The sequence below is a fragment of the Crinia signifera genome, chromosome 1 (assembly GCF_055691185.1).
Source record: "Crinia signifera chromosome 1, ASM5569118v1, whole genome shotgun sequence".
NCBI classification, from domain to species: Eukaryota; Metazoa; Chordata; class Amphibia; order Anura; family Myobatrachidae; genus Crinia; species Crinia signifera.
In genome coordinates this window covers 428,430,152-428,457,947 of record NC_139217.1, presented here as the reverse complement: position 1 = coordinate 428,457,947, position 27,796 = coordinate 428,430,152, and the positions used below count along the sequence as shown (strand labels likewise).

The 27,796-nt window shown below is 41.4% G+C and overlaps 1 protein-coding gene across 3 annotated transcripts in view; it reads left to right on the top strand.

Moving 5' to 3' along the window:
• Positions 1 to 27,378, top strand: part of AP3B1 (adaptor related protein complex 3 subunit beta 1) — a 224,582-nt gene extending 197,204 nt beyond the window's left edge. For 2 of the 3 annotated variants that reach the window (XM_083152189.1, XM_083152198.1), the window contains exons 26-27: positions 12,262 to 12,400; positions 26,701 to 27,378. In XM_083152189.1, coding sequence (XP_083008315.1) covers positions 12,262 to 12,400; positions 26,701 to 26,854 — 293 coding nt within the window. In that variant the 3' untranslated portion in view covers positions 26,855 to 27,378. Of the gene's footprint in view, positions 1 to 12,261; positions 12,401 to 26,700 lie in introns of those variants that run through there. The other variant, XM_083152207.1, reaches the window with a different exon arrangement.
• The last annotated feature ends 418 nt before the right edge of the window (positions 27,379 to 27,796 follow it).

Genomic DNA, 27,796 nt, shown 5'->3' with positions numbered 1-27,796 from the left:
CATTTCTGTCATCTGGTTGGCTACAGAATATACTATCCTGGTCCATTTTAAAACTGCTTCGTAATGTAACTTAAACACATTACCAGTCGGACTAGATAGACCTGCTGGTCTTCGTTGGTTGTAAGCAAAGCCTCTGTCCTGTTGATTAGATGACAAGCAGGTCGAGTGCAAGGCGCCGGAGTGCCCCAGGCGGGGGGGGGGGGGGGAGTTTAGTCACGGTGTCGCTAGGGGGGGGACCAGGTAATGCAGCACGTGGGGGGAGGTAGGTGGAGAGAGTTGGCGCTCACCTGCACACTGGTGCTGCTGCCGGCTGCTTGTGTGTGCGTGCAATGCAGGAGACAGGACACACAGTGAATGATTGATGAGTCACTCCGGGGGGGGGGGGGGGGGGTGGGGGGCTGGGCGATGCGGGGGGAGAGAGAGTTACCGCTCACCTCATCATGAAGGGAGGAGGGGGGACCTGCTCCATCTTCCGCCCTCCAGTGGCCGGCGCCCTAGGCAAATGCCTAAAGCTAGTGGTGGCGCCGGCCCTGATGACAAGACCACATACTTTGCATGTTCTATGAGATTTATTCAGTGATATCTTTAATTGGGCAGCGCAGTGGCGCATTAGTAAACGTTAATGTCTTGAAAGTGGCTGGATTATTATTGATACCATGAATCATATATCCGTGGAGATTCTATGTTCTCCCATGGTTTGGGATTTCCATTGGTTTTCCAGTTTCCTCCCATAGGTCCTTATTCTGGTTGACCCGCAAGGCTGTGAATTTTGCACCCGCACAACGTTTTTACCACACCAAGGGGTTTGGATATGACCCCAATGGTTCTGCTATGTAGTTTATTATATATATATATATATATATATATATATATATATATATATATATATATATATATATATATATATATTGTAGGAAAGGAAAGAGGAGCACTCCAAATAGTGCTTTATCTTTTTATTTTTCAAATGCATTAAAATTATCCGACCGGTAAATACATAAATAAATATATATAATATATTGAAGTGTCCTCTAGCAACTCCGCTTTTGTCAGGACTCGCTCTTCCTTTTTTTTTTATTCCAAATGAAACCATCCCAGGCATCAAGACGCACAGGAAGCTACACGCCGTTGCTAGGAATGGTGGTGTTCTCTCTAAAAAATTGTTCAACAGCTGGATAATATTTCATTATGAAGTCTGCCGGAGATTGATCGATTTAAAAATTGGACCTTATTTCATCTATTGAAGTCCATTTCCTCTTTTCATGCTAAATCAGGCATGTCCAACGTTGGCCCTCCAGATGTTGTGAAACTACACATCCCAGCATGCTTTGCAATAGTTTTAGCATTCTCTAATAGCAAAACTGTGGCAAAGCATGCTGGGATGTGTAGTTTCACAACATCTGGAGGGCCAACGTTGCACATGCCTGTTCTTAATGATCAGTTTAACTACTTGAGGTATTCACTTAACATTTCTTTCTTGTATGAAGTGAAACTACTCGCAGTAGATATTAAAGATCTTCTTTTCACTACCGACATTGAATTACAAATAGACTATATCGAAACTCTAATTATTTAGGCCTATAGGGTCCCAAGACTATGAAGATCAAATAACCCTCCTGAAGTCTCTTGTAGGGACGAAACGCGTTGGCATTGGTCACATCTTTGAAAATAAATGCAAAAAATCATTCCAACAACAAGGCGCTAGAAGTGTTCTTTTTATATATAGTATTTTATTAAATGTTTTAAAAATTATTTTAATTGTTGTGAATTAGAAAAAAGACATTACATATTTGGGGCACTGGTGACACACTATTGTAGGTGTTTAGATAGATAGATAGATAGATACAGACACAGACAGACGAAAGTTTGGGCACCCCAGGCAAAAATTCATTTTAATGTGCAAAAAGAAGCCAAGGAAAGATGGAAAAACCTCCGAAAGGCATCAAATTACAGATTAGACATTCTTATAACATGTCAAAAAAAGTTTGATTTTATTTCCATCATTTATACTTGCAAAATAACAGAAAACAAAAAATGGCGTCTGCAAAAGTTTGGGCACCCTACAGAGTTTATAGCATGCACCGCTCCTTTTGGACAGCTGAATGATGGAAATAAAATCAAACTTTTTTCGACATGTTCGGAACAATACATGTTCTTTCCAAGTACTTTTTGGGTTTTTGCTAAAAGCGCTACTGGGGACATCTATAACAGCACTATTGGTGACATGATATGTAACTGGCACTACTGGGGACATCTGTAACTGGCACCACTGGGTACATGATATTTAACAGGCAATATAGCATTTAAATTCAGTATCTGAGATAGTACATAAACTTTGTTTCTCTACCGTCCAATGGGATACTGGGCTTCACTACTATGGGGATTGAGACCTCCGCAGGAGAGACAGGCACATAAAAGAACTTTCAGTGTGGGTGCACTGGCTCCTCCCCTCAATCTCCCTCCACTAGTCAGTTTTGAAAAATGTGCCTCAGGAGAGGCAGTGCTTCTGGATGCTCCAGAGTTTTTCTACATTTATTTTCAAGTTTGTTATTTTGGGGCGCTGTAGTGACCACACAGCTGTCCTGCTTCGTGGGTGTCAGGGGAAGGGTCAGTCCCCGACCTCTTCAGGTGCAGAGCTGACCCTGCTACAGGACATTTCGGTCCTGCGTGGGACTTGTCACCGCACAGCATTGCGCTGTGGCGAGCAAGTCCCCTAGCCGCCGCACACCCCTGACAGGTCAGAAGACTTCATTTGTGCGTGTTTGATGTGTTTGTACAACATAAATGCAAGATCCCTTAAAATACATCATTGAAATATTCTGAAATACGGAATCATCCATTATCCATAATGATTCTGGTCCCAAACATTGGATACACAACCTATATCTATCTATCTATCTAGAATGAATATATATATATATATATATATATATATATATATATATATATATATATATTATACAGTAGATCTATGTCTATAGAGATATAGAAGGATTCAGAGACTCAGTTGTACACAATGATACAAAAGTTAGATATCAGGTTAATTTGGTGCCTTTTTGCCAAAAAGGATGTAAGGACACTTCTGTATTAGAAACCATATACCGCTCCTATAAATGTTTGGATATTAGAAACTACTGAGTATGCTCATGGCTAATATATAAGACGCCCGGAAATGTGAGATTCCATCACAAAACCCTTTCAAAGAGAGTCAAGGGACATTACTATTCGTCAAATCTAAGTTCTACCGATAATCTCTTTATTTATCACCTATGTGCAGTAGTAACATGATTTTGTTTTTTTATTTAGACATTTTACTTAGAACACTAAAAGGATTTTATGGTTTCTGTATATGTTTTAATGGAACATCTTACTTTTTATGCAGAATATAAAAATCTCAGTTTGCTTTTTCTTGCAGTAGTAAATTCCATAGGTGCTTATATTCTATTTTAACTGCTACCTTGTGCTCTGAACGGATTGATGGGAATGGAAAATGCTGTTGATTCTGTCATTTGCCATGCCTGAGTGTTTACGCGGCTCACCTTAGAAATCCGCAACACGGCTCGCGGCCACTTGCACATTCACAGGGTTTCCCAGGTTCCTTTCATTCATTTAAAGCCTTAAACTAGCATTCATGACACAGCCGCAATAATATAAATGTCTGAGTATACTTTGCTTCCTTCCTGTCTGATTAATGTGGATGCCTGAGAGCAGCAGTGGACAGCCTGGAAACCTTCAGTAGCATAAACGTTTGGTAGCCATGCAGATGGGAGAATCACTGTTGCTTAATTGCTACGTAACGTCGGGGGGTAAAACGCAGGTCCATTAAATAAATACGTCTGATTCTAGGATATATCAAATCGAGAATACACCCCCTCCCCCCCCTGTCTATTTGGAGTTTGTACCCATGGGTATGGATCACTTGGTCGACACCACTAGGTCTACATGCTGAAAGGTCGACAGGTCATTAGGTCAACAAAGGCTAGGTTGACAGTCAAAAGGTCAACGTGGGGTTTTTGACCCGAATGTCGACACAGTCAACATGGACACAGAATAAAGTGCACCGCGTCCCCTCGCATGGCTCTCTTCGCCCGTGATGCGAGGGCTCGGTGCCTTGCTATGCTCGCACACTATTTTCTTCACCCACCCGCCCTAGTGACCTAGACCCATTGACCTAGACCCATGTCGACCTTTCTGCATTTTGACCTAATGACTGTCTACATAATGACTGTCGACCTTATGGTTGTCAACATAATGACCGTATCCTGTACTCGTGCTACTCACATCATGAAGGTCTGCTTTCAGTGTACAGATTATAAGATCTCCCTTTTCGATGTTAAATTATTCTATTCTCTTTTAGTTATATACTATTCTATTATCATTCGTCATCTGTAGCAGCAGCACAGAGTAAGTCAGGATACTACAATGCTGATGATATAGGAGACAAGGAGATGAGCAAGAGGCATAAGCGGATTTTTTTCTCTAATTCTTCCTTCCCACTCTCTGACCACAATCTGCTCTCTTTCACCCTCTCATCCTCCCCTCTCCCCTCATTGCCCAGACCCACAGTCACCAGACGTAACCTCGGGTCTCTTGACCCTACTGTCCTGTCTTCCCTGGAGACTTTCCTCTCTCCTCTTTCAACCATGACTTGCCCCAACCAGGCTGCCTCTTTCTATTACTCTTCTCTCACCTCTGCTCTAGACTCTGTAGCCCCCCTCCACACTGTCCCCCTCAGATGCTCTAAACCCCAACCCTGGCACAACAAAATAACATGATTCTTGCAAAAATGTGCACGCTCTGCTGAACGCCTCTGGAGGAAATCTCACTCTCTGGCAGACTTCCTCCATTTCAAGTTTATTCTCTCCTCCTACAGCGCTGCTCTCTCCTCTGCCAAACAATCTTTTTTCAAATCTCTCATCTCTTCCCATTCCTCCAATCCCCGACGTCTCTTTGAAACTTTCAACACTCTACTTCGCCCTGCACCACCCCTCCTCCCTTCATCCCTCACTGCCACTGACTTTGCCTCCTTCTTCCTCTCTAAAATTGAGATAATCCGACATGATATCACCTCCCATACCCCCTCTGCTGCCCACCCACCCCAATTATCCTCCCCTCCCAACTACCCCACTCTGTCATCCTTCTGCCCTACTACAGCTGAGGAAGTCCGCTCCCTCATCTCATCCTCTCCCCCCTCTACCTGTCCCTTGGACCCTCTCCCCTCCCGTCTCTTCAGTTCCCTCTCCCCCACTGGCTGCTCCCACCTTGCTCACCTCTTTAACCTATCTCTTTCTACTGGCATTTTTCCCTCACCCTTCAAACATGCTCTGGTCTCACCTATTCTTAAAAAACCAAACCTGGACCCTTTATCTCCCACAAGCTACCGCCCTATCTCTCTTCTCCCATTTGCCTCTAAAATACTAGAAAGGCTGGTTTACAGGCGTCTCACCAGCTACTTGTCTGACCACTCCATCCTTGATCCCCTTCAATCTGGCTTTCGCCCACTTCATTCCACTGAGACTGCCCTAGTGAAAGTCACCAATGACCTGCTGTCAACCAAATCCAAGGGTCACTTCTCCCTGCTTATCCTTTTGGACCTATCTGCTGCCTTTGACACTGTGGTTCACCCTCTCCTCCTCCACACACTCCAAAACATTGGCCTCTCTGGCACAGTCTTCAACTGGTTTTCCTCTTACCTCTCCAACCGTTCCTTCTCAGTCTCTACCTCACCACCTTCTATCCTTCCTGTCGGGGTCCCTCAGGGTTCCGTCCTTGACCCCCTTCTGTTCTCTCTGTACACTTCCTCTCTGAGTGCACTCATTAACTCCTTTGGCCTCCAATATCACCTCTATGCGGATGACACCCAAATCTACCTCTCCTCTCCTGATCTGTCCCCCACTGTTTTCTCTCAGGTTTCCAACTGCCTCTCTGCCATCTCCACTTGGATGTCTGAGCGATTTCTGAAGCTGAATATGGCCAAAACCGAACTCATTATCTTTCCCCCATCCAGAGCTATGCCCCCTACTAATATCTCTATCACTGTTAACAACACCATCATCTCCCCCGTTCCCCAACTCCGCTGCCTGGATGTTACTCTTGACTCCTTCCTCTCCTTTGCACCCCACATCCAAGCTCTGGCCCATTCTTGCCGATTCCAGTTACGCAACATTGCTCGCATCAGGCCCTTTCTCTCACAGAGTGCAACTAAGCTGATCATCCACTCATTGGTCATCTCACGGCTCGACTACTGCAATGTTCTCCTCACTGGCCTCGCTCAATCCCAACTGGCTCCTCTCCAATCTGTCCTCAATGCTGCAGCCATGCTTATCTTCCTCTCCCGCCGCTCTAATTCTGCCACTCCCCTTCAACAAAATCTGCACTGGCTTCCATTCCCCTACAGAATCCTCTTCAAACACCTCACACTCACATACAGGGTCATCTCTAATTCATTGCTCCATATATCTCTAACCTCATCTCCATTCATACACCCTCCCGCCCTCTACGGTCGGCTGACGACTGTCGTCTCTCCTCCACCCTGATCACTGCTTCCCATGCTAGAGTACAGGACTTTGCCCGTGCTGCACCCCTTCAGTGGAACGCACTCCCTTGCAAACGGGCACTGAAAACTCACCTATTCATCAAAGCATACCCTTCCACTGCATAAACCAGATGGTTCTACGACCCCTTGCCTGTTTACATCCTGCTATCTAACCACCACCCACTTGCTTGAACCTCTTGTAATCTGTCTGTCTCCCCTTCCTACTAGATTGTAAGCTCCTCCGAGTAGGGCCCTCTTCCCTCCTGTTGTCAAAGCCCTCTTCTCTTCACTTGTCACTCACAGCTCTCCTATACTCCAACACTCAGTGACCATCTTTGTCCGCATACTCATCTCCATCATTGGCATCTAGCCTCTAGTTGTATGTTGATTGAGTCCTCACTACTTCTATCCAAGCTGTAATGTGTATTGAACTGTGGCGCTCTTTATTTGTACTGTATTCTTGTTATTTATTCAATGTTATGCCAAGCTTTGTCTCCCTGTATTGTTCCTTTGTACGGCGCTGCAAAACACTTGTGGCGCCTTATAAATAAAATTATAATAATAATTTAGATAGTTGAGGAAGCAGGGTCCTCAAATTTCAATAGAACTGAATCTGTAATAGGGCTTTCCCTTTTTAGGCTGATATATTTTGGAATCCAATACACAATTGATTATTGCAGTGGTTCCGAAACTGTGCACCTAGGCTCCCTGGGGTGCCTCAGGACACTTGCAGGGGTGCCTCAGGTTGGTGATCCAAGACCAAGTCACATTATTTATGGTCAATTATTTATGAACAAAACCAGTTCTGGTGACTACCAATCACAAAATGTGTGTACAAACAGAACCATTTACCATATAACTGAACCTAAGGATCACATCTAAACACAATTCATTTAAAATTCATTTAATTTTATATTTTTTTCTACATTTTTTTGGCCATGGGGTTCCGTGAAACAAAGCTCTTGTATTCAAGGGTGCCGTGATTCAAAAAAGATTGGGAACCCCTGGCATACACGTACCGCATGCCAGAACCTCCCCATTTGCTTTGTACTCAGTCTCGCCAAATGCCGTAGTTATTACACAAATGTGATTGGTAGTGCACTTGCGCAGTTCACCCTTGTGCTAAAGGTAATCGCAGACACCACACACATGGCCAAACTGTTTGTCTGCGCCAGAGTAGCGCGACATAGCTGCTGTTTGCTTTAGTAACAGCATTGAAGGGCCTGTGTTGGGGTACATTGTGACCAAGGATGGGTCATGAGTGGTCTTGTCAGCTTCGTCTCAATTTCGCAAATACATATACGACATCCTTGATTGTTTTGGTGGCTATCCCCATGGACCCTAAATAATAATTAGCAGCTTAACAGCTCTTCCAACACACCCATGAGGTGGCTGCCGTGTGTCGTTTTTGTTTTTGGGGTGTCGCCAGTAGCCCTAATCCCCAGTTTTTCCTTCTGCTCAGTTCTATAATAGGACTCCACGTAGGATTTGATGTGGAGCTGCAGCTAATAACTGCCGCATCAGTTTACCCATGACCTTACTGAAGAACGCTTCTTCTACAGGTTTTTGGAGGTGGTCTCACTTTTTCAGTTTCTTCGATGCTGTTCGTAAAAGCCGGATTGAGTCTCACTCGCTTATTACTTCCATACACTTCCTGGCGTCTTCTTTTCCCAATTTTTGGAAAAGGTGTGAACTCTCCATCCTCCAGGCACTGTATGATATGTGGCCTCATTAATGGACGGTTGTACCTGCAGATGGGCACGTCGCCGGTGAAGAGGAACTCCACAGCATTCGCTATAGCAAATACTCCACAGTCTTTTGAGTATAGGTCCTGTTTCTCCACATCCAGGAGTTTGATGTTTTTCAGGGTGTCCTTTGGAACGACAGCACCATAGAGATCTTTCAGTTGTCTGCCAGCCATGGGGGTAAGCTGCCAATCTCCGCTGTCTGCAACTTCTATCTGTCCATTCCGATAACAAGACATAAAGCAGTGGTGGATATCTGTATTTGGGTGTAATTGTACTGCAAGCCCAGAGACTGCATCAAAGGAGCCATTGACGCCTTTCCTAAGAGGTTGCAGTCCTTGTATATCAAATTGCTGGCGCAGTACTTGTTGTGCAGCTTCGATTGCACTAAAGGTCATAGAGCAGCCATGCACAATCCTAAGTCTGTGTTGATATGTCAGCCCAAAATGAGGCAGCCACATCTTCTGTGAATGTTTAGGAATAGCCTTGCATTTAAAGTAATGATAAAACGCATTTATACAGCGACGCCACATTTTCTGTAAATGTTCCAAGAATTTAACTTGAATTTAAACTAATGAGAAAACACGTGTAAACAGCTAGACAGGTGAATAGCTACTAACACCGCTCACTCTCATCCAATGAGTGATTGTCCTGTCCCCTGGCAGGGCATTCTATCATGCCTGCTGTGACATCACAAAGGCTATCTGTGACATCATCTTCATGCTGCCAGCTTTCTACCACTGCATGTAATGATTTATGTGCTTTATCTAGGGTTACCAATAGGGTGACCAACTCATCCCTTTTAATCCGGGACACATATTAATTACACAGGTTCTGTGGCAGTTTAAAACCAGGTGAAATGGAGTCTTGAGGTGTGGCAGTTTAAAACCAGGTGAAAGCCAGCCACAGAACCTGTGTAATTAATATGTGTCCCTGATTAAAGGAATGAGTTGGTCACCCTAGTTACCAACTCATCCCTTTAATTCGGGACACATATTAATTACACAGGTTCTGTGGCAGTTTAAAACCAGGTGAAATGGAGTCTTGAGGTGTGGCAGTTTAAAACCAGGTGAAAGCCAGCCACAGAACCTGCGTAATTAATATGTGTCCCGAATTAAAGGGATGAGTTGCTAACCCTAGATTTATCATAACGTTTATTAACCAGCAGATGGGCTACAAAATATTGGGCATTGCTCACCAGAAGGCAGGTATAGTCACAGAAATTTGGGTGGAGGGCTGACACACATGAACCGGAGTGGTGAACGATCAAAAGGAGGTAAGGGGGGTGGGACACTAATGTTAAAATGAGACATTGAGAGAAAAAGAGGATAAATAGAAGAGTGATAAACATGTTGGCCAATGTTATTCAACAAGTTGTCCTCCAGCTGCTGGAGAACTACACATCCCAGCATGTTCTGCCATAGTTTTGCTATATGGGCATGTAAAACTCTTGCTGGCCATACTGGGATGTGTGGGTCCACAAAAGCTGACGTGTCACATTTTGTTAAATAGCCTTGAATATAGTAAACCAGCTAACCTCATAAATCCCTCCCTTCATTCCCCAAATCACTAAAATGTGCGTTATGGAATGCACGCTCTGTTGGCAACAAATTAACATCCATCCACGACCTCTTCAGTTCAAACAACTTCAACCTGCTTGCCATAACAGAATCATGGCTCTCACAATCAGACACAGCCTCCCCTGCAGCCCTGTCACACGGTGGTCTCCACTTCGCGCACGCACGCACACACACACACACACACACACACACCTCCAGGCCTGGTGACAGCAGAGGAGGTGGGGTTGGAATATTACTATCCCAATCCTTCACATACACCGTTCTTCCACAGGTTCCATCTGTCACATTCACATAATTTGAAGTACATTCCATCAGAACTTACACTCCTTTCTCACTGCGTGTTGCAGCTATCTATCGCCCACCTGGGCAGCCAACACGATTTCTGGAGGATTTTCTGCTGGCTCCCTCACTTCCTTTCCTCTGACATCTCAACCATCATCATGGGTGACTTATACATTGCTATTGATAGCCCAAAATCTGCTGCTCAGGCCTCCAATCTACTCTCTCTAACCGCCTCTCCCAATGGACTGACTCCTCTACTCATCAGGATGGCCACTGCCTTGATCTGGTATTCACTAAGCTGTGCTCAGTGTCTGAATTCACCAATACTCCTTTCCCTCTCTCAGATCACAACCTTATCTCCTGCACGCTGTCCTCTAGTACTTTTAACTGAAATCCTTTAATCCACCTCAAGCCCACAGAAATATTAATGATATTAATTTTCAAGTACTCTCCTCCTTTCTGCAACAACAGCTTGCTCTTATTTCTGCATTCACTACTCCTGAGATGGCGGTATCACACCTAAACCTAACTCTCAAATCAGCCCTAGATGAAGTGGCTCCAGTTACCCACTACACTCCACGTAGGCCTAGACGTCAACCGTGGCACTCTAAATTAACGAGACACCTACAAAATTTCTCACACAAAGCCGAGCGTAATTGGCATAAATCTCACAGTCCAAAGGATTTCTTTACATGTAAGACTATCTACCAGTCCTACAGTTATGCCCTGGAAACTGCCAAACAAACTCTCATTTCTGCTCAAGCTTCTAACCCAAAACATCTTTTTAATACATTTAAATGCCTTCTCAACCCTCACCCAAGCAACCAGCCACTATCCATGCACAAGATCTTGCTTCCTACTTCAGGTATAAGATTGACCAGATCAGAGTTGAATTTGTATGCTCCAACTCAGTTAATGATCTGCTCAATTCCATACCTGAGCCCTCTTGACGCATTTACTTAATTTGATCCCACGAATGAAGATGAAGTATCTGCACTTTTCTCGGTACTTGTTTAGTTTCATCATCAGTGTCACCCTGCCTGCTTTCTACCACTGCAAGTAATTATTGTTCTTTACAATAACGTTTATTAACCAGGGGAAGATGGGCTACAAATATTGGGCATTGCTCACCAGAAGGTGGGCATAGTCACTAATTATTCTAAGAGATATTTGGGAGGAGGGCTGAGATATATGAACAAGAGCATGGAACAATAAAAGAAGGTAAGGGGGGAGGACTAAAGGTAAAATGAGACATTGAGAGAAAAAGAGGAGAAATAGAAGAGTGATAAACATGTTGGCCAATGTTATTCAACAAGTTGTCCTCCAGCTGCTGGAGAACTACACATCCCAGCATGTTCTGCCAAAGATTTGCTATATGGCCATGTAATACTCTTGCTGGCCATGCTGGGATGTGTGGTTCCACAAAATCTGGCTAGTCACATGTTGTTGAATACTCTTGATGTGGGCCAAACCAGATACAAAGTCAAAATTATTATAATAAAAATTCCTAAGTCGCAATCAGGTGCTCGGCCTTGTTTCTACATTGAAATGTTGATTATACAAATCCTAAAATAATACAAATTTGACAAATATATAGCTATAAAATTACCATAAATGAAATTGTGTCGCAATGATCGCATACACCAGTGGTTCCCAAACTGTGCGCCTAGGCTCCCCGGGGTGCCTCAGGGCACTTGCAGGGGTGCCTCAGGTTGGTGATCCAAGACTAAGTCACATTATTTATGGTCAATTATTTATGAACAAAACCAGTTCTGGTGACTACCAATCATAAAATGTATGTACAAACAGAACCCTTTACCATATAACTGAACCTAAGGATCACATCTAAACACAATTCATTTAAAATTCATTTAATTAAACAAAAAATTCTACAAAGCTCTTGTATTCAAGGGTGCCGTGATTCAAAAAAGATTGGGAACCCCTGGGTTATTGTATTTTTATTGTATGTATGGAGCTAGAACAAGCAGTTCGGGCTCGCTGCTCTTGGTGATATGTTTGAAAGTCTTACCCCTGTATACACCCCATAGTCCTTTCTCATTTCCATCGTAAAGCAGTTTATCTAGCTCTTGTAACACACTTTTTCTGTGTTTTATTTGTGCAGCAAAGTTGACGGGTATGAATGAGCATTCAGCAGCCATAACAGTATCCCCACAGAGCAGCACACCGCAGATCGTGGCACAGAAGTTTATCGCAGCTGCCAACCTCGGGGTGGTCCCTTCAGGTCAAAACAATGTATACAGGTAAGTGTTAATACCTGAAGATGAGTACTTTGGTGTCCCTTTGCAAATAACAGGTAACAGGCAGAATTCAGGACTCAGTTCTGCATTCGGAGCTAAGCAAGTGCAGGCGGAGGACAGGTGGTCAGCCCAAATATCAGGGCACAGGCTAATGAGTGTGAAGGAGAAGGCTTAGTACTGTACAAAAGGGGAGTGGTGCCTATTGTTCAACCAGCGACCTTAATCACCAAGTACAACATGCGTAGTGTGACCTTCTGTATGTGACACAGAGGCAGGACCCATCTCTGGGTAGGGTTCCCCATGTGTCTGCGTGCAGTCCAGTTTATATGGATTGGACAAATCACCTTATTGTGCTCATGCATGTTCAATCCTCTTATACATTACATAGATAACACTGTACTAATGGGTATGGTTCTTTGGGTCAACCAAGTTAAGGTGCCAACCTTAGGTCTACACATACGAAACGCCAACATGCCTTAGGTTGACAAGGTCAAAAGATCGACACAAGCATTAGGTCAACATTGGGAAGGTCGACAGTGCACCACATGGCTCACTGCGCTTGGTGCCATTACCGTACAGTTGTAGGGCACGGAGACTGATGTCATCCTAATTGAAGATCTCCCCTCGATAGTCTTCTTTTAGCTGCTCGCCCATGATCTCAGGTAGGCCAGACATCCAGAATTGTTAAAAATTGGACATACCAAGGGTTTTCTCACCCATATCCGTTTCTAGATCCAAACACATTTACATATTTTTATCATAAATTGACAAGTTCATAACATATTATGTTCAAAAAAAGAAAAAGATGCTACTGTAGATTGCAGAATGTCTTCTTTGTTACTGTTCCATATATAAAAAAATGTCTAATCCACATATTGCCCTATGATATGTACTGTACTTTACACATGTTGGCAGTATGAGATCCATTCTGTATAATATTTAAAATCTGTACTATATTGAGTTTGAGCATAAGTCCCAATCTGCGATCCATAGACATGTGAGCGGCCATTTTATATTCGGGTCACTGTCCGCACAGCACACAGGAATGCTATTGTATCTTATGGTCTATGGAGAATGCACTTTTGATATATTTTCAACTTACGCACTGTGGCTATTTCACTCATAACTCAACCAAAGAGAATCCATTTTTTTAAAATGACACTATACGCTAAAATGAATCCTCAAGATCTACGTAAATTCCATGCATGATTCATCTCCGGCCACATGGAGTAGAGCTGTTGGTGAAATGGATAGGCTAGTACAGTAGGTCAGATCCCATCACGCTTGTTGCCTCGCATATGATTGGTTAGTATATGCATTGACAGACAGGATTGTCCGGCAGAACCTGCATGTAGCGCTCCACACCTGTCCAATTTAAAATCGTTCTTTTAACATTCAGGACTTGGGCGTGAACGGCCCAAATTCCATAAAGTAGTGGACAAAGTGCACAATGATAGCCGTGTTGGCTATTGTCTCAATCAGGGCATACCTGCTGTGCTCCCTCATAGAGCCCTGGGTGTTCCTAGTCATATTTTTATTGGGATGGTCTGTGGTTCTTGCTTGCACCAAGATCTGCAGCATTTAGGAGAACCTTTGTCTATTTAACATGAGTAAAGTTAGATAATGATCATAAAAAATAAAAATGTCATTTTAATTGAAATTGGCAGGCCATATTTTCACTTGTCGTTGTGCATCTAGCCTAACTAGCGATCAAATATACCATGTGTGCCCTCTAATTTAGATCTAATTTGATTGGGTGTGGTAGAAAAAAAAACATGGACTATTCGTGTGTTTTGCCAGCACATGCGTGTTTCCCACTAGTTGTCACAGCTGCACACTGGAATAAATTAGCCCTGCAGTGGCCTTCATCCATAACCGCAGATGCTCCTGATCCCACAGTCCTGGTATTTTAGGCAGGTCCCAAATACCCGGAGCAAACTAAAAGAGGAAGGAAGCTACACACAGACCAGGGACATAGGGGTAGATGTATGAAGCAGTGATAAGGGAGGATAAGTGAGCCAGAGGAGAAGTGGCCCATGGCAACCAATCAGCACTGAAGTAACATCTATAATTTGCATAATATGAAATTACACAGAGCAGCTGATTGGTTGACATCGGCAACTTCTCCACTGGCTCACTTCTCCTCCCTTATCACTGCTCATACATCGACCCCATAGGGAGAAAACTGTGCAGGGCTTATCTGCATATGCAGTAAAGTTATAGACCAGTATGAATCTGCATCAACCAGAGGAGGATAACTATGTCCTGGGACAAGCAAGATGCCACCATTGAAAATCACCCAGGAAAGGAAGCCTTTAAACTAAACGGATTGGTTTCCAACATGCTTGACCCCTGTATACTGTGAATCTACAAGTCCCATAGTATCCTATCAACTGTCTGGCAGAGCATGCTGGGTTTGTAGTTTCACAACATATAGAGAGCCCCAGGTTGACCTGGGAGATGTGGATAACTTGCGATATTGGTTCCTGCAATATAATCTGATTATATCCAAAAATCCATTTTCCGTTGCCCCAGTTTTTTTTTCATAACAATTGATCTGTAACACAACAGTTTTTTTTTTCATAACAATTGATCTGTAACCAGGGCCTGATTTAGATCACTGTTGTGTGAATGTGCAGATAGTTGCCGCCCAGAGTGAAACACTGCCCTGTGCAAGTCTGTGGATCGCCGATCGCTGTCCATCTTCAAATCCATTTGCAACTCACTCATCATCTAAGGCTTTCCCCAGTGTGTGCAAATGTGCAACTCTCTCACCCTTACACAACTCTGCAACAGAGACAGGCTGATCGGGGCTGGAGCAGACGTCACACACCCTCCATTAAAACTCCTGGGCACTTCTGCGTTTTTTCCGAACGCTCCCAAAAAAACAGCCAGTGTCCATCCCCAAATGTCAGCCTCCTGTCAATCAAACTGCAGATGGACTGTGAAAAAAAAAAGATGGATGGTCACACAACAGCAGTCAGGTCTGAACAACCCTCCCACGGATCAGCTGCATGTCTGTTCCTACAGATGACTATGAGCCTGATTCATGAGTAAAAAAGAAAGCAACTGGGCAAAACCATGCTGCACTGCAGATATGGGGCGGATATAACAAGTGCAGAGAGTTAGATTTGGGTGGGGTTTGTTCAAGTTGAAATCTACATTGCAGTGTAAAAATAAAGCAGTCAAGATTTGTGGACCACATGCAAAAGTAACCAGTATTTACTCTGCACAGAAAACATACCCCACCCAAATCTATATATCTCTGTACGTTCCATTGGTCTCTCACCTGCAGTGCAACATGACTTTTCCCAGTTGCTTACTTTTTTGCTTTGCTTGCAAATATGAATAAGGCCCTATGTGTGTGTGTGTGTGTGTGTGTGTGTGTGTGTGTGTGTGTGTGTGTGTGTGTGTTTGTGAAGGCTCTAAGACAGTCATGTCCAAACTATGGCCGTCCAGCTGTTGTGAAACTACACATCCCAGCATGCCTTGCTATAGTTTTAGCATTCCCTAATAGCAAAACTGTGGCAAGGCATGATGGGATTTGTAGTTTCACAACAGCTGGAGGGCCATAGTTTGGACATTCCCGCTCGAAGAGAAGTCTTCATACAGTTATTTTTACAATAGTTTTGTGTTAATATTACATTTATTTTATAAACATGCATACAATTTTTTTGTATTGTAGTTTTGAAAAAAGCAATGGCTACTATATTTTTTGAACCCTCAATAATAATAATAATAATAATTGGAAACTTATCAATTCTTTAATGTACGAATGATTTTCATTAAAGCATAGAAGTTGCATTCTATTTCTTCCCACTAGGGGTCAGCACAGCTACAACATCAGCAGCTAACACTATAATGGATACAAAAGATTTCCTCGAAATAAAGAACGGGCCCTTCTAGAGCAAATAGTTTGTAAATGTGCAAACTGATATAAAGGCAGCATTTCATTGGCAGAAAGCTATTTTTATTTATTGGATTACTATTATAAATTCTATGCAGTAATTGGCATGTTTGAGTAACAATAAATTCACATAAATAAAATAGTTTTGTTTGTTTGTTTTTTTTCAAAAATATCCGTAAAGCCTGTGCATTTGTCAAGTTCGGTTGCTTACGGCAGGTTTATTTGCAAAATCTCATATGTAACGAGTTGCTATAAATGTGTTATAGCAAATGTGTACAATAAAGAGGTTCCATTTACTCCCTAGAGCCCCTGTAGTGAGCTAGTGTTATGCTCCATCATGAAGTGATGTCACACAATAACTACATCATAGATTGATGTCATACTGTACATTCCCTTCATCGTGGAGTGATTACACACAATAACTACATCATAGATTGATGCCATACTGTACATTCCCTTCATCATGGAGTGATGTCACAAAATAATTACATCATAGATTGATGTCATACTGTACATTCCCTTCATCATGGAGTGATATCACACAATAACTACATCATAGATTGATGTCATACTGTACATTCCCTTCATCATGAAGTGATGTCACACAATACCTACATCATAGATTGATGTCATACTGTACATTCCCTTCATCATGGAGTGATGTCACAAAATAATTACATCATAGATTGATGTCATACTGTACATTCCCTTCATTATGGAGTGATGTCACACAATAACTACATCATAGATTGATAAAATAAATTTGCTGCATCATGGATTGATGTCATACAATGGCTTTATCATGGTGCATAGAGGGATGTCACACTCACTACATCGTAGATTGATGTCACACAATAAATACATCATAGATTTGTATCATATATTTGCTTCATCATGGAGTGATGTCATACAATGGCTGTATCCTAGTGCAGGAAGTGATGTCAGACGGTAAAAAGAGAAAATAAAAATTTGCTCGTCCACTTAGATTCAGCTGGATACCTGGTAGTACCACTTACTACAGAATTGGCCAAACAAAAATGAAAAAAGTAGGAACCCGCGCTTCCTACTTTTTTCAGTGATGTCAGACTAACTACTGTACAGTACATCATAGATTGATGTCATACATACATTCATTACATCATGGAGCATGGTGTGATGTGATACAATGGCTACATCAAGTGTGGCGTGATATCCTATAATAACTACATCACGCAGTATATGTCCAGCATTATTTGCTATACCAGTGTAATATATGTTATTTTGCATTATTTTGATTATTTAAATAAACATAGTTCAGTATTTCCTTACGCATAATCAGTATGCGCCGTTAACATTTGTAATTGGCGAATGCCAATGGTCTCACATTGAATCGGTGCTTCCGCTTTTGGCTTTAGCGTTTGTTTTTGTGCTTTGTACTGTTAGTGATGTTAGCCTATGTTTTCTTGCATGTTTAATAACTTTTGGCTAATTATTTTTATACTGATAGGGCAGGGCGCTGCTTCGCCTCATTGTCTTCTATGCTAATAGGATTCTGTCTGCTTCAGCAGTCAGTAATTGAAGGCTTCATGTATGCAGGCAAAGTTTTAGCCGTGCAGCTCATTGTCGCAGCTTCTGGTGACTGCGCGATGGAGAGAATGAAGGAAAATGAGATGGAGGAATATCACAAGCCAACCAAACTTGTTCATTACAAGGAAACCTTGCTACGATTACACATTATTCTTACATTCCGCTTATTTTATATAACTTACACTTGTTTTGAAACTGACACCATTAATAGTACGTTCACTATCATATATTTTATTAAGCGCACCTTTTGCATGAATATTTAAAAATTAACTGGATCAATTTAAATAATTCTTTATGTATTTACAGTATGGTCATCATGGATACACATCCATGCAGTATCTTTAAACTAAAATCCCATTAAAGCTCATCAAAGTGTACAAAGAGTGTTGAAGAGCTGTAAATTAATGAGATAAAATACAAGTAGACATTGCCTATTGTAGCTCTTGGTTACAACATCCCTAGCAAACGGATTATGAACTGCCAATTCGTCCTTTTGGGGGAGAAAAGTGCATTTGGGAAACCGTTAATCCTTCAGGATCAAAACATTCCATAGACAGTGTAGGTTTAAGATCTTCAACCAAAGAACTAATTGTGATTAATGCTGTCAAAACAAATAGATAATTTATTCACTCTCTCTCCAGAGAGGTAACGCATACACTAGCGGTTTTGCCCCTCTACCAACACATGTTTCATTTATGCTTGGGAGTCCATCCAAAACTGCATAGCGTCTTCCTAACAAAGACTAAAAACTTCCTATCTAGTCAGCTGTGACCTAGCCAGGCAGAGAGAGAGAGAGCGCAATACAGAAACCAAATATGAACATCTAACTGTACATATGGGTAGGCTTGGAGAAGTACCAAGGCCTTTGCTAACATAGCACTAGATTTATCATCCTGCAATTCTGCATTGGCTGGTCATAGTAATAATAACTTGTTATTAACTCATATTGTTATTAACACTAACTTGTTATTAACTCACCTTTTGGCCTCCACTGGGATTATTTTTTTATTGCGTGCTTCCAGCAGTGGGACCTTTTATATATATATATATATATATATATATATATATATATATATATATATATATATATATATATATATATATATATATATATATATATAATGACTGGGCGGCGGCGGCACTCGTAGTTAAGAAACGGAAAAAATCACCAGAAGACTGGATGCATTACCAACGTTTCGAGGCTGTGTGCCTCTTTATCAAGGTGCAAAATAGACAGGGGTACAATGATAAAAAACATACCTTTATCCCCTTCCGTTGAGCCTGGCGTCCACGCCGTCGTCTCCTCCCGGCGCCAAGACATGACATCATAGGTCCGTTGTGGAGGGGCGGGCGTCTGGCCGGCATCACACAGTGGGCGTGCTAAAAAATACATAGTATTCAAATAAGTGAGTTATACGAGCATGTAGTTAAACATGCAAACGTGCGTGGACGCCAGGCTCAACGGAAGGGGATAAAGGTATGTTTTTTATCATTGTACCCCTGTCTATTTTGCACCTTGATAAAGAGGCACACAGCCTCGAAACGTTGGTAATGCATCCAGTCTTCTGGTGATTTTTTCCGTTTCTTAACCCCTTCCTGACAGAGCCAGTTTTTGCGTTCCTGACAGAGCCCTTTTTTTCAAATCTGACATGTATCACTTAAGTGGGTATAACTTTTTTTTGCTTTTACTTATCCCAGTGATTTTGAGATTGTTTTCTTGTGACACATTGTACTTCAAGTTAGTGGTAAATTTTGGTCGATACAGTCTGTGTTTTTTTGTGAAAAATACCAAAATGTCGTAAAAAAATGGAAAATTTTGCGATTTGCAAAATGTTAAATTTTCTGCTTGTGAGACAAATAATCTTACCACTCAAAATAGTTAATAACTAACATAGACCATATGTATACTTTATGTTGCCATCATTATTTCAACCTCATTTTCATTTTTTTGGACACTAGGAGGCTTAAAATATGAATAGCAAATTCTCAAATTTTCAAGAAAATTTCAAACACTGATTTTTTTAGGGACCAGTTCAGTTCTGATGTGACTTTGAGGGACTTGTATGTGAGACACCCCCATAAATGATGCCATTTCAAAAACTGCACCCCTCACAGTATTCAAAACAGCATTTTGGAAGTTTGTTAACCCTTTAGGTGTTTCACAGGAATTAAAACAAAGTGTAGGTGAAATTTCAAAATTTCATTTTTTTTGCAGAGTTTCAATTTTAATACATTTTTCTAACGAATACAGTATATTTTACTAGAGAAATGTGACTAAAAATTGATTCCCCCAATTCTTTGGTTTTCATAAATATCCTATATGTGGCCCTAGTGTGCACGGTGACCAAACCACAGGCTTCATAATAGAAGGAGCACCTACTTGATTTTGGAGCCTCCTTTTTATGAGATTATTTTTTAGGCACCATGTAGGTTTCTAGGCACCATAAGATGCTAAAAGTTAGGAACCCCCCCACAAGTGACCCCATTTTGCAAACTACACCCTTCAGGGAATTCATCTAGGGGTATAGTGTACATTTCAAACCCCCAGGGGTTTCACCAATTGTGGTACAACTGGGCAGTGAAAATAAAAAAAAATAATTTTTCATTTTCACAGCTCAGTTGTATCAAAATTGGTGAAACCCCTGGGGATTTGAAATGTACACTATACCCCTTGATGAATTCCCTGAAGGGTGTAGTTTGCAAAATGGGGTGACTTGTGGGGGGGTTCCACTGTATTGGTGCAACATAGCACCCACCATTCATTCCACCAAAATCTGTGCTGCAAAATCCAAAAATCACTCCTTCCCTTCTGAGTCCTGCCATGCACCCAACTGGTATTTTTTGGTCACATGTGAGGCATTGCCGTACTCGGGAGAAATTGGGGCACAGATTTTGGGGTGCTTTGTCTCCTTCATTCCTTGTGAAAATGAAAAATTTTGAGCCAGATCTGCATTTTTGTGTAAAAAAATGTAATTTTTTACAGAAAAATGCAGTTCTGGCTCAAAATTTTTCATTTTCACAAGGAATGAAGGATACAAAGCACCCCAAAATCTGTGCCCCAATTTCTCCCGAGTACGGCAATGCCTCACATGTGACCAAAAAATACCAGTTGGGTGCATGGCAGGACTCAGAAGGGAAGGAGTGATTTTTGGATTTTGCAGCACAGATTTTGGTGGAATGAATGGTGGGTGCTATGTTGCACCAATACAGTGGAACCCCCCCACAAGTCACCCCATTTTGCAAACTACACCCTTCAGGGAATTCATCAAGGGGTATAGTGTACATTTCAAACCCCCAGGGGTTTCACCAATATTGATACAACTGAGCTGTGAAAATGAAAAAAAATTTTTTTTTATTTTCACTGCCCAGTTGTACCACAATTGGTGAAACCCCTGGGGGTTTGAAATGTACACTATACCCCTTGATGAATTCCCTGAAGGGTGTAGTTTGCAAAATGGGGTGACTTGTGGGGGGGTTCCACTGTATTGGTGCAACATAGCACCCACCATTCATTCCACCAAAATCTGTGCTGCAAAATCCAAAAATCACTCCTTCCCTTCTGAGTCCTGCCATGCACCCAACTGGTATTTTTTGGTCACATGTAAGGCATTGCCGTACTCGGGAGAAATTGGGGCACAGATTTTGGGGTGCTTTGTCTCCTTCATTCCTTGTGAAAATGAAAAATTTTGAGCCAGATCTGCATTTTTGTGTAAAAAAATGTAATTTTTTACAGAAAAATGCAGTTCTGGCTCAAAATTTTTCATTTTCACAAGGAATGAAGGATACAAAGCACCCCAAAATCTGTGCCCCAATTTCTCCCGAGTACGGCAATGCCTCACATGTGACCAAAAAATACCAGTTGGGTGCATGGCAGGACTCAGAAGGGAAGGAGTGATATTTGGTGGTGGAATGAATGGTGGGTGCTATGTCGCATTAGCAAGACCCCCGAAGCACCAATACAGTGGAACCCCCCCACAAGTGACCCCATTTTGGTCACCAGCTTTGGGAGGGGGGCTGGCGCTGCGGCTGGCGGGGGGGTGGGAGGGGTGCTGGCGCTGCGGCAGCTGGGTGGGTGGGAGTGAGGGGGGCTGCCGGGTGGGAGGGGGGGGGGGCTGGCGATCGGTGGTGATCGGTGCTGTACTTAACAGCACCGATCACCACCGATCACTGTGTTACCGAGCGGCTTAGCCGCCGGTAACACAGAAAACGCTGCAATTGGCTGTTCACATTTGAACAGCCAATCGCAGCGATCGCCGCGAGGGGGGATGTCTGCTGTCAGGGACAGCAGACATCTCCAAACTGTCACCGCGTCTATAGACGCGGTGACAGTTTAAAACCATGACGTATATATACGTCTTCGGTCGGGAAGTACCTCCCGACCATGACGTATATATACGTCATATGTCGGGAATATCTTTCTATATATATATATATATATATATATATATATATATATATATATATATATATATATATATATATATATATAAATATATATATATATGTGTGTGTGTGTGTGTGTGTATGTATGTATGTATATATATATATATATATATATATATATATATATATATATATATATATATATATATATATACACACACACACACATATATATACACACATATATCTGTCTATATATATATATATATATATATATATATATACATATATATATGTGTGTATATATATATATATATATATATATATACATATATACACATACATATATGTGTGTATATATATATACACATACACACATATATATATATATATATATTTCAGTGCCTTTTTTTTTTTTTTTTAACTCATTGCTGGGGTGGGAGGGGGGAAGCGCTGCGTGCGCTGAGGCTCCGTGCTGCTGCTGCTGCCGGGGGACCTGGCGTGCTGCTGCTGCTGCCGGGGGACCTGAGGGAGCTGCCGGGTGAGTGCCGGGTGGGTGGGAGGGGGGTGCTGCCGCTCGGTGGTGATCGGTGCTGCACCGATCACCACCGTTTTCTGTGTTACCGAGCGGCTTAGCCGCCGGTAACACAGGAAACGCTGTGAATGGCTGTTCAGATTTGAACAGCCAATCACAGCGATCGCCGACCGGGGGGGGGCACCCCTGCCCCCCCTGGGCGGCGAGGGGGGATGTCTGCTGTCAGGGACAGCAGACATCTCCTAACTGTCACCGCGTCTATAGACGCGGTGACAGTTTAAACCCATGACGTACATTTATGCCATGTGTCGGGAAGTACTTCCCGACCATGACGTAAATGTACGTCCAATGTCGGGAAGGGGTTAACTACGAGTGCCGCCGCCGCCCAGTCCTGTGTACCCCAAGGTCCTCTTGGGTTCTTCCCCACGGAAGGCACCGTGTAACATCGCTTTGATCCTCAAGCAGCCTTTGTTGGAGTGCCGCCTCACCATATCGACATATATATATATATATATATATATATATATATATGTATGTATGTATGTATGTATGTATGTGTGTGTGTGTATATGATGTATATAATCCAATGCAACAAAATATTATGTAGCAATACATGTATATGAAATAGATATCCTTCTATTTAAGGAGTAAGGAAAACTTACGGGTATTCTCATTTCCTTTATCTAGAGTTAGCATTGTATTTCAGAATAGAGTTCTGTATGGACGTTATCCATGCACCAAGAAATTCCAGCAAGTATGGGCCATGGTCAACTTAATATAATAATTATTTACAAACGGTACTATAGATACAAAGCAAACCAAATACATTTTCTGCATTTTTAATATTTGTCATTCCCTGTGACTCATGTTACATTTCGGGTTGGTTTTTAAAAGTTTAAATGGTAATTCCTCTTTGCGGCCACAGCTATGCCAGTTTTGTTAGCCGCTATTCTGCAAGCAATTACTTTTCTCTCCTGTTTCCAAGCCATCCTCCTGTGTCCACGCCACCATGTGTTACCTTTAGTAAAGTTGTGGCAAGCGAAGCAGTGGCCGCAAAGATGAGGAAGAACCATTTAAATGTACCACACATAAAATGAAGCTTAAATTCAACATATAATAAATATGACAATAATATATGTGGTAGTTAGTCATAATGCTTAGAAGCAGATGAAATGTACACTCGTATTCAATTTGTCTGATTTTTTTTTTTCAGCTAATTGAAAAAAACTGAATTTCCCTATTCAATGCAGACATTTTGGACATTTTTCCTGCCAATGCCGATTCCTTCCTGTAAAAAGACGAAACTGCTTCGGCAGAAAATTGTCAAACAACCGCAGTAATTTGCCAATTCTCATGTTTTTGCAACCGTGCCGAGTTTTTCCGGCAGTCAAAAAAAGCGGTACTTTTAATTGAATAGGTCGAATGTAAATTTAACCGAAAATCGGCAAAAACTACATATGCGTTTACTGTCGGAAAATCGCCACTAATTGAATACCCCACTTAGTTAAATGGTATTGTTTATATGCTGGACTCGTGTTACAACTTAATGGAAATACAGTAAGAATTGAGGGAACTTGTGTATTTATGTAAATCTACGCCTATATTTTTTTTTACAATACGATTATTAAACTATACACTTATAAGATCTTAATTACATACGGAAAAAAAAAAAAGAATGTTGAACTGTACTGAATATCAGTTTTGACTTTGATTCTTTGCATATGAATGTGACATATTCTTTGCATATGAATGTGACTTGTGTTACATTTTCTGTCCCCAGATAAATTAATTTTTATGTATTGGGTCCTATATTTCATGGTCTGAGCAGTGGATGTAAGTGTTTATGCACGCATACATACAAACACACACACACACACATATATATATATATATATATATATATATATATATATATATATATATATAAATATATATATATATCTATATATATCTATCTATATATATATATATATATATATATATATATATATATATATATATATATATATATATATAGGGGACTGGGGTAGGCAGCACTCCTTTGAAGTTGATACTGTCTCCGGTGCCTTCCTGAAAACAACCCCCTTCAAAGAGGTTGCGTATGCAGAGGTAGGAGGCGGCGGCACTCGAAGTGAAATAAATGACACTAACGCAAACAACTTTGTCAAACGTTTTCGATGTATTTACATCGTCATCAGGTCCTGATGACGATGTAAATACATCGAAAACGTTTGACAAAGTTGTTTGCGTTAGTGTCATTTATTTCACTTCGAGTGCCGCCGCCTCCTACCTCTATATATATATATATATATATATATATATATATATATATATATATATATATATATATATATATATATATATATATATATATATATATAGTCCCAGCGTGGGTGCTGCACTCCAAAAAAGTACTTCTGTTAATCCATATAAAACGAAGTAATAATAAACTTCGTTTTATATGGATTAACAGAAGTACTTTTTTGGAGTGCAGCACCCACGCTGGGACTATACTATACATACATTTGTTTGGTGCGAGCACCCAGACAGCAATCGACTAAGGAGGTAGTGCCTGGCTACCCTGGGACTATATATATATATATATATATATATATATATATATATATATATATATAATCAACCAAACCCCTTCTCTTTCGCTAAATTCTGAAAGATTATTAGTCTGCTGCCTGTATGTATATGTATATGTTTGTGTATGTGTGTGTGTGTGTGTGTGTGTGTGTGTGTGTGTGCGCGTATATATGTACGTATTTGTGTATTTGCACCAACCGTTGGCTGGCAGAATGCAAACCTATTATTTGAAGAATAAATAAGCAGGCAGCATTAGTGCGAAAGGGAAATAAATATTGATCTTAATGCTTATATAATAAAATAAATAGCAATGATTACATATAAACTGGTTAACAAGATTGAAGTGACATGTTATGCTTCCCTAACTAGTGTAATGCATTGAGGTTTCAATGTGATTAAAAAATAAATAAATAAAAAAGAAATTACTTTTCATTTAGAGAGAATCTGTTTCCTGCTTAAGTGGCTAATATTTTAATTAAGTCTAGTGTGAAGTTTTTTTTTTTTTTTTGAGCATCTTTGATAAACTCTCTTCTTTATGTTGATGGTAATTAAACAGATCCCTGCAGACCAGAGTATACGCAGCGAAGGGCTAATTGTCAGACAGGAGACACTGTCCAGTTGCTTTGCCATTGAGTAGCCAGAGAGATGCTGTCAGCAAGAGCAGTTTTATTATTTCTGTATTGTTGGCTGTTGTCAGGGCTAACTGCATGCTATTGTGGCTGGAGATGTTTCACAAATTGAGGCAGATGGCTCCGATTGAGACACGTGTCTTTTAGAAAGGAAAGAGGGGAAAGCCCTCCAGAGAGGGGGTCAGCAGCGGTCACAGACCTGCTCCTGTAGTTGTTAGTGTCTTCAAAAGACCATGTGCAGCCACGGTATTGTTCTGTAGTTAGCAGGAGAAAGCCGGGCCTGTACTTTGCATGTTGTTATCCGATCACACTGCAGTTTTCCTGTCCTCGCTCAGCACTTGCTAGGCTGGCGGAATGAATTAGCGGGGTTGACAGAAGTTCTTTGTGCCTAAGGTGGCTTTTCAGTCAATTGCCGGGCACAAAAGGACAGTTTTGCTTCTAATTGCAAGTAATTAGGAAGGGTTTTTCGTGTCTCGGAATTTTTGTCGTCAGCAGTGTACTCAAATCCACACCATACAAACTTATTTGTGCATGGTAACACACATAAACACCCATTGCTCTCTGCAGTTGTATGATTTGCATAGTCTTGCTGTAGGTACAGCATAGTATTACAGACCAATCACAACGTGAGTGTGTTAAGAAGCTATGATCTCTTATCTATCTCTCTTTTTTTTCTTTTTTTATGTTGCAGGTTTGCAGCGAAGACTGTGCACAGTGGGTCATTGATGCTGGTCACAGTGGAGCTGAAGGAAGCCTCTACAGCACAGCTCATCATAAACACTGAGAAGACGGTGATTGGTTCTCTTCTGCTGCGGGAGCTGAAGCCTGTCCTGTCCCAAGGGTAGCCAGCTTACATCTGGACTTCACTATCTGGCACAAAACAAAAGTGCCTGGCATCCACTACTGCTGCCTTTCATTTATAATAATAGCCTTTCCATCTGGCAGTAGTGGGAAGAATACACTCTGGACAATCTTGTCTCCTTGCTTCAGAACGATAGTGGAGCTTGTGCTAACCAAAGATCATACGTTTTTCTGCCGGTTATCTCTGCTTTTTAAACACATTTTCCATTTGTTACATTTGCTACATTTCATCTCAAAACATATTTCGGTTTTCGTGTTTTTTTTTTTATTTTTATTATTATTTTTTTTTATTATTACCGGTCACGTACCTACTGGAGTGTCCAGTTAGAGATGGTCACATCCCCTTTTCTAGTTAAAATGGGCCTTCATCACCAGTTGTTTTATAAGTGAACAAATCATTCCTTCTTCTCTACACATTCTTGATTTACATGTGTTCCTGCCAAAGTAATTATTTCCCTCAACATATTTCTGTGTATGTACAATAACCAAATAAAACATTTCAAGCGGTCTTCCATGGTGACAATTTACAAATAGCGCACACATACTGTATTCCGCAGCGCTTTACAGAGAAGATTTGAACATTCAGTCCCTGCCCCGGTGAAGCTTACAATCTATATTCCCTACCACATATACACACATGCACACACTGACATTCTAGGGTTAATTTGTTGGGAGCCAATTAGCCTACCAGTATATTTTTGGATTGTGGGAGGAAACCGGAGTACCCGGAGGAAACCCACGCAAGTACGGCGAGAATATACAAACTCCGCACAGTTAGGGCCATGGTTTGTATCAAACCCATGACCTCCGTGCTGTGAGGCATTAATGCTAACCATTACACCATCCCTGATGTACATTTTTGCTCATTGCACGTAAGCAAAGATTGGATTCAACTTATTGTCCACATTAACCCCTTCAGTGCAATC